This window comes from Oncorhynchus clarkii, chromosome 11 (assembly GCF_045791955.1).
Source record: "Oncorhynchus clarkii lewisi isolate Uvic-CL-2024 chromosome 11, UVic_Ocla_1.0, whole genome shotgun sequence".
NCBI classification, from domain to species: Eukaryota; Metazoa; Chordata; class Actinopteri; order Salmoniformes; family Salmonidae; genus Oncorhynchus; species Oncorhynchus clarkii.
The window spans coordinates 17,279,241-17,287,595 of record NC_092157.1 but is presented as its reverse complement, the minus strand read 5'-3'; the positions used below and the strand labels follow the sequence as shown (position 1 = coordinate 17,287,595).

Sequence of the window (8,355 nt, the reverse complement as noted above, 5' to 3'; positions counted from 1 at the left end):
CGATGGCAAGCATACCCATAACATGATGCAGCCACCACCGTGCTTGAAAATATGAAGAGTGGTACTCAGTGATTTGTTGCATTGGATTTGCCCCAAACACAACACTTTGTATTCAGGACAAAAGGTTAATTTCTTTGCCATATTGTTTTGCACTATTTCTTAAGTGTCTTGTTGCATACAGGATGCATGTTTTGGAATATTTATATTCTGTACAGGCGTCCTTCTTTTCACTCTGTCATTTAGGTTAGTGTTGTGGAGTAACTACAATGTTGTTGATCCATCCTCAGTTTTCTCATATCACAACCATTAAACTCTGGTGAAATCCCTGAGCAGTTTCCTTCCTCTAAGGCAACGGAGTTAGGAAGGATGCCTGTATCTTTGTAGTGACTGGGTGTATTGATACACCATCCAAAGCCTAATTAATAATTTCACCATGCTCAAAGGGATTTTCAGCATCTGCTTATTTTTTAAAGATTCTACCGATTTTTTTGGTGAGGCATTGAAAAACCTCCCTGGTCCTTTTGGTTAAATCTGTACTTGAATCTGTGCTCAATTGAGGGATCTTACAGATAATTGTATGTGTGAGGTACAGAGATGAGGTAGTCATTCAAAAATTATGTTAACCACTACTATTGAACACCGAATGATTCCACGCAAATTATTATGTGACTTGTTAAGCACATTTTTACTCCGGAACTTATATAGACTTGCCATAACAAAGGGGTTGAATAAATATTGACTCAAGACATTTCAGATTTTCACAGACAAAATTCCACTTTGACATTATGGGGTATTGTGTGTAGTAGATCAGTGACACAAATTCAGGCTGCAACAAAACAAAATGTGGATAAAGTTATAGGGTGTGAATATTTTCTGAAGGCACTTTACAGCCTTAAGCACATCTTATTGCAGCCTTTAACCCTGGTGAGGCTAATAGGCCTGAATAATATAGGCCTTCCTGATTTTGTTAAGAATAATGACAAAGTGAGGGTGATTATCACACACACTGTGGGGATTCACGCCTGTCCAGGTGCTGTCTCTCTCTCTCTCAGTGTGTGTGTGTGTGTGTGTGTGTGTGTGTGTGTGTGTGTGTGTGTGTGTGTGTGTGTGTGTGTGTGTGTGTGTGTGTGTGTGTGCTTGAAATTAAAAGTGCTTCTCTGTGAACATTAAATCCTTCTTTGTTTATCTCAAATGTTAAGATGACTGGAAATTCATAGATTACCCAATAAAATAAATATATTACTCACACGCCCTATCGAATGTTGCAAGAAATGTATAAACAAATTGTCCTTCCATATGGATGAACGTTCCAACCCCCCTTGAAAATCACGAAAACATGTTTTTGTATTTTAAATGAAAGTTAGATTTCTAAATTAGCAGACAACCTAGGTCTGAATTAGCAGACCGCCTTTCAGTCTAAAAAATAAAATGAATTACATGAGAGCATTGTAGCGTCAGAAGATTTGTAGAATAACTTAGTTTATATGATTTATTCAGAGTGTGAATGCCTTGGTTATTTTTGCTTAACTTTTTTCTCTCCCGTTTATGGGCTTTACAAATGCAACCATTATGCTAAGGAAAATGGCTCTATTTATCCTAACAATTAGCCGATATAAGAAGTCTATTATTAATTAATTAAACGATTTAGTGAGACAAAAAAGCAATAACACATTTAAATGTACATTTCGACAGACTTTATTAACTCGCATTGAGTCTTCTCCTCTCTCTAGTCTGAGAGGCTGCAGTGAACCTTGGATTCTAAACCATTGATTCGACGGGCCATTTCAATTCAATCCAAATTGACATCTTACCCAACCCAACAGCATCTCTTTTCATTATATTCTATACCCAAGTTTGTTTGTTTTTTATACAAAATATTCTGGTGGTCCTGTAATAAGGCTCCTCACCCATACACGTCAATAGCAGACTCGTTTTTTTATTTTAACTTTATTTAACTAAGAAAGTCAGTTAAGAACAAATTCTTATTTTCAATGACGGCCGAGGAACAGTGGGTTGTTCAGGGGCAGAAGGACATATTTTTACCTTGTTACCTCGGGCGATTCGATCTCGCGATCTTCCGTTTACTAGTCTAACGCTCTAACCACTAGGTTACCTGCCTCCCCAAATCATTCTGCACATCATATCGGCCAGTAGTGGTTAGAAAGACTCGCACATACACCAAGCATATTTTTACGGTCAGTGCAATCTTGATTTAACCCATGTCACGGACAGTAAACAAACAAACAGGGTGTCGCCATGTGCTGCACAAAAATTTTTGAAAAATGAAATGTGAGACGGGAGGAGAATGCGGCCGCCAGGAAGCAGCAGAGTGCTGCTTACAACTTCTATGGGTCTGTGCGGTAGCCTACAACAACCGCAGAGGCAGATTGTCAACAACATTCTGTCTGTATGATTAAAAATGTGCCCGAATATTTCTTATTCATCTAAATTAATTTGTTGACATTTAACTGAGTACTAGTTTATAAGATGAGGTCCAACAAAGGAATCGTTAGGAAGACATTATATTAATGAAGACGATCCATGTACAGGTCATACATAGTTCGTTCTAGGAAACATTATTTTATGGAGGAAATACTGAATATGGAAATAACAATGCAGAGTTCGTATCTAAAACTGAGTACATCTTTATTTTCACTGTCCTGTTTTAATTAAAAATATTTATGGTGTTAGGCTTGTTATGTTTCCTTTACTATAATGTTTATTTTATTTTTTGAAAGACCTGCATGCTGGATGAAAAGCAATAATGCACACAACATTACATTTCCAGTGGAAATAATCATATATCCTATAAATATAAAATAAACCTATGAATATTAGCTGCATATACAATGGTTCAATACTAATAAGTGACTTGTTTAGGCATACAGAGTACACTGTTGAGCAAGTTAATGATGCAATTCCTCTTAACAAATGCTAACACAGACCTACACAGCTATGACAATAGCTGATAATATGATAATGTACTGGCCATTGAGACAAAGACAGACAACATAATCACTGCAATAATAAGAGATTGTTTTATATAGGTCTGCTGTCCTCATATTCATGGTCGGGGGTGAAATCGTCAGTAATAGAGGTATGTGAGCCCGTAACCCCCAGTAAGCTGGGCTAAGACCCTCAAACAGGCTGGTACTTCTCTACCCGCGCCAGCAGAGTCTCTGAGTAGCCAGGGGAGTAGTACCTACAGCAAGAGAACAGAGAACACATTTAGGGTTCACTTGGGGCTGAGGAAATGCCTGGTAGTAGAAACATGCTAGATGAATATGATGTTTTTGTGTGAGATTGTGTGTATGTGTGTGTGTGTGTGTGTGTGTGTGTGTGTGTGTGTGTGTGTGTGTGTGTGTGTGTGTGTGTGTGTGTGTGTGTGTGTGTGTACCTGACTATCTCCTCAGGGTAACAGTTGTTGATAGAGTTGATGTACTCCTGCAGGGCAGATCCAGGATCAGCCTTAATTTCCTGAACCTTCTTCAGGCCTCCGCTGGTTACAAACAGACGACGAGCCTTGCTGTCATGGGGCAGCACCTGGAGAGGGGGAGAGAAGGGGAGAGGGGAGGATACAAGGAATACAATGCACTGGATTATGAAACCCTGGGCTGTCTGAACCAAACTTTCATGGCTGGTTTCCCAGACAGAGATTAAATCAAATTCTTGCACTTATAAACTACTGATGAAAATGATGTTTCTCAAACATGTTTTAAAAAATGTCCTCAACTTATATGTATTAAAACATTCTGATTTCCAAGTTGAAAAGAGCATTAGGCTGTGTGGGGCCCTTGCAGAATATTTTCTGTGATACCTAGTAGTCTGAACAGGCCTATGTAAATAAGTGTTGAGAAATGCGCCCCCACCTTGCTGAACTGGCAGACAACATGTTTCAGGATGTTGCTGGGAGCTTCGTAGAGCAGGGGCTCCAGAGCAGGCAGGTAGGTGCACTTCTGTAGGATGCTCTTCAGAGCCTTCTTAGCCTGGGGGACAGAAGGAGGGAGGGGAGATGTCAGGATTCAGGATAATAGAGAATACGTTATGGTCTTACTTTCTGCAGCTCTTATGACCCTCAGAATTGTTCAGTAAGATCTTCAGTAGCATTCCTGCCTACTACACAGGTTTTGTGTAACCTGTGAAAACATTGACCTATGACACCTTACCTTGACCTGCAGGTCCTCTGAGCTGTCCGTGTCCATGTAGAGGGCCAGCAGCTTGGGCAGGACGTTAGCTGTGGACACGGCCCTAGCATGCTCCGGGGTGTGGCGGCCGATCTGGCCAAACGCCCACGCTGTGGCCGCCTTGATGTGCTCCTCTGGCTCCTCAGACAGACAGATGGCCAGCTGGGGCACCCCCTACTGGGCCGGAGGAGCAACAACAACCAGGGAGGACAGGAATCGTCGAGAGGTTATGAAGGAGAGGGAAGGAGGGAGGAGGAGAGCGGTTAGGAAGGGGAGGGAAGAGAGAGGTTATGAAGGAGAGGCAGGGAGCAAGAGCAAACACCTCGTAGACAGTGCACACACAAACACACACACCTTGGAGACATGCACAGTGCACACACACCTTAGAAACATGCACAGTGCACACACACACCTTAGAGACATGCACAGTGCACACACACACCTTGGAGACATGCATAGTGCACACACACACCTTGGAGACATGCATAGTGCACACACACACCTTGGAGACATGCACAGTGCACACACACACCTTGGAGACATTCACAGTGCACACACACACCTTAGAGACATGCACAGTGCACACACACACCTTAGACACGATGACGGCCATGGCAAGGTTTTCAGAGTGAGCGGCCACATATCCAAGCATCATGATCCCAGGTAACCGCACGTTACCACGGCTATCACCCAGGTAGTCAATCACCGCCGCCACACCACCCGCATTCACGATCATCAGAGACAGCTACACACACACACATTCAGGCGAGGGTAGGGATACAGGTGAGAATATGTTTTGGTACCTCTAGTGTGTGGTGTTTGGTGTAGATGAATGTGTGCTTTGAAGTGTGGTGTGTGTATCATCTGTGTACCTGATGTTTGGTGTGTGTGTGTACCTCAGGTGTGTGTTTGGTGATCTCTCTCATCAGTGTGGTAACATTCTTCCTGACGTACTCATCTGGGTCTCGGAGGCAGGCCAGGACAGCAGGGAAGATCTCTGCCTCCACCACCATCTCAGCCAGGTCCACCGAGTGCTTACTGATCTGACTCAGGGCAGAGAACACCTGCCTCTGAATGGAGGGGGGGGACATGGGGAGGGAGAGGAATTGAAGAAGAGGAGAGGGAGAAAAGAAAGAGTGGGATGCAGGGTTTTAGAGACGACTGTAACATCTAACCTAATCTCGTTTATGTCTTTCCACATGACATACATTTAATCTGCAAACCTGTCTGGGTAGGCCTTATTTTGTCTCAGTGTTCCTGTCCGCTCACCTTCAGTTTGGCATCAGGGTTGAGGATCATCTGGGCCAGGTGTGCGATGGCGCCGGTGTCGACCACAGTCTGAGCTAGCTCAGGGGAGTGCTTGGCGATGTCGCTAAGGGCCGAGGCAGCGATGCGTTTCAGGGCCACCTCTGGTTCCTGGATACACAGCACCAGCAGAGGAACGGCCCCCGCATCCACTACCGCCTGAGACAGGTCTACATACAGAAAGGGGAGGGGTGTTACTGTGTGTGTGTGCGTGTGTGTGTATGCGTGTGTACTATATCCTTACGTGCATTGTGGCGTGCAATGTATCCCAGAGCCCAAGCAGCAGCCTCCTTGACCCCAGGGTCAAACTCTTCCAGAGAGATGACCAGAGCGTCCAGCGCTCCACAGTCCACCACGGCCTGGGCCAGAGCAGGGCTGTGCTTGGCCACCGCACGCAGGACGAACGCTGCTGCCTTCTTATAGAACCTCTACACACACACACACGCACACAAACACACCGATGGGAGAATCAAATATTTAATGCACATTTAGCAGATGCTCTTTAGCAAGAGTATACATTCAGAGCAGTGGCCAAGCACCCAGATCCCTGTGAGAAGGTAGATACCAGATAGAGAGCGAGGCCCTGCTGTGGTGTGAAAGGTACTTTAGGCTCTGCAGTGGCCCCCTTCCCAGGGGAGAATGCCAACACACTCTCAGTGTCAGGGACAACATTCAGCATGGTGAATGAGGGAGGGTATGTAGGTGTACACAAACACATACACACATACACAGACAGAGACATACGTTCTGCTCGGTCAGGGAGTAGACGAGCTGTGGGAGGATGTCTCCCTTGACGACGGCCTCTGCCAGGTCGTCATTGTAGTTGGCCAGTCGTCCTAGAGCCAGAGCAGTTGTCTGCTGGATGGTAGGGACCACGTCTAGCAGTAAAGGCCTCAGCAGGGACATCACACCTAGAGGAGGGACAGGTACAGTAGCGAAGGACTTGTGTCTTGTTATAACAGATAACTTTAGCTATAGAAATGTGATCAGAAGCACATCAATGAAAGTCACCTGAAAGAGGATATTGGTTTAGAGAGAAATGGGTACTGTAGGCGACCCAAGTCCCAACTTACCAGCATTTTGTAAAGTTTCAATGTTTTGTGGTCTTGTGGCAAGCTCAGCAATAGTCTGCACAAACTGTGTCCTTGATTTCTGATACTGCTCAAACACTAAAAAATAGATCCATTAATATGTCAACAACTGAGTCATCATGTTCTTCAAGTTTTGCCTGGCACTGCTTGGAGTTCAATCAAAACAGTCTTGAAAACAGTCGTGAAAACATGCAACTTCAAATGATCTTACCTTGTAAAACCTGTCGTTGACTCATGATTACAATTAGATTTTTTTTTTTTAAAGAACTCCACTTTTCTAATAAATGTCTAATAAATATGTGAGTTTTCCATGAAAAGCAGCAGTAAACAGTGCAGTGCAGCATCTAACTCCCGCAGCCTCAAGTTTGGGTTCGCATGTTACTGTTGCCGTAGCAACAAACCGGAAGCAAAAGCTGGTTGCGTCACTGAGCTGTAACGAGGTACACGTCTCTTAGCCCTCACAATGGGAGTCGTTGTCCACAAAGCGTCACGGAGGGCTGTCTAGCTCCCGCCTTTCCTTTCTTTGGATGAGTGAATACATCTCATTATTGTAAATCTTGTTTTGAATATTCTATTATATTTGTTGACGTCAACCGCCTGTATTCAATGGAGAGAGAGAGAGAGATGCTATGCTACAAGTCTAGACATGAATATGCATACTCTAATGGCTGCTTTTCAAACTCATTAAAAGACACCCTCCTCCACTTACCTTATGCCCTTGGGGGAATCCCCGCGGCCATCTTTGTCGTGGGTCGAAATGATTAGCCAAGCAAGGGAAGTTGACAAAGTAAGCCCTTCAGCCCTCGTTTTTGGTGAGTGTACAATTATGTTCCAGTGAAGGGAAATATTTAATGTTACAGCATACAATGACATTCTAGATGATTCTATGCTTCCAACTTTGTGGCAACAGTTTGGGGAAGGACCTTTCCTGTTACAGCATGACAATATCCCTGTGCCCAAAGCAAGGTCCATACAGAAATGGTTTGTCGAGATCGGTGTGGAAGAACTTGACTGGCCTGCACAAAGCCCTGATCTCAACTCCATCGAACATCTTTGGGATGAATTGGAACGCAGACTGCGAACCAGGCCTAATCACCCAACATCAGTTCCCAACATCACTAATGCTCTTATGGCTGAATGGAAGCAAGTCCCTGTAGCAACGTTCCAAAATCTAGTTTAAAGCCTTCACAGAAGAGTGGAGGCTGTTATAGCAGCAAAGGGGGGACCAACTCCATATTAATGCCCATGATTTTGGAATGAGATGTTCCACAAGCAGGTGTCCACATACTTTTGGTCATGTAGTGTATATGTACAGTACCAGTCAAAAGTTTGGGCACACTTATTCATTCAAGGGTTTTTCTTTATTTGTACTATTTTCTACTTTGAGGAAAAATAATGAAGACATCAAAACTATGAAATAACATATGGAATCATGTAGTAACCAGATAAGTGTTAAGCAAATCAAAATATATTTGAGATTCTTCAAAGTAGCCACCCTTTGCCTTGATGACAGCTTTGCACTCTCTTGGCACATCATTACAACACTGTATATAGACATTTGAAATGTTTTTACTATTTTGGAACTTTTTTGAGTTCAATGTTTACTGTTCATTTTTTATTGTTTATTTCACTTTTGTTTATAATCTATTGCACTTGCTTTGGCAATGTAAACATATGTTTTCCATTCCAATAAAGCCCTTAAATTGAAATTGAATTGAGTGAGAGAGATTATTTTTTTTAACCAAAGAGATGTCTGAAATCCATCAGATAAACAG

The 8,355-nt window shown here is 43.3% G+C and overlaps 1 protein-coding gene across 1 annotated transcript; it reads right to left on the bottom strand.

Annotated features, from left to right (window-relative positions):
* Window positions 1–2,997: 2,997 nt before the first annotated feature.
* On the bottom strand, window positions 2,998–6,915 carry LOC139420659 (sperm associated antigen 6). The gene is made up of 11 exons (XM_071170872.1): window positions 6,792–6,915; window positions 6,563–6,658; window positions 6,234–6,400; window positions 5,734–5,917; window positions 5,454–5,659; window positions 5,081–5,254; window positions 4,777–4,929; window positions 4,167–4,358; window positions 3,870–3,986; window positions 3,398–3,543; window positions 2,998–3,202 (listed from the first exon to the last, which is right to left on the bottom strand). Exons 1-11 carry the CDS (start codon window positions 6,814–6,816, stop codon window positions 3,139–3,141), a joined length of 1,524 nt encoding a protein of 507 aa, XP_071026973.1. The 5' UTR covers window positions 6,817–6,915; the 3' UTR covers window positions 2,998–3,138.
* Between the last annotated feature and the right edge of the window lie 1,440 nt (window positions 6,916–8,355).

Coding starts and splice junctions, on each gene's coding strand:
- LOC139420659 (XM_071170872.1), bottom strand. CDS start 6,816: ATGAGTCAACGACAGGTTTTACAAG. Junction 6,401..6,562: donor TGAAACTTTACAAAATGCTG/GTAAGTTGGGAC, acceptor TCCCTCCTCTAG/GTGTGATGTCCCTGCTGAGG. Junction 5,255..5,453: donor ACCCTGATGCCAAACTGAAG/GTGAGCGGACAG, acceptor CCCTCCATTCAG/AGGCAGGTGTTCTCTGCCCT.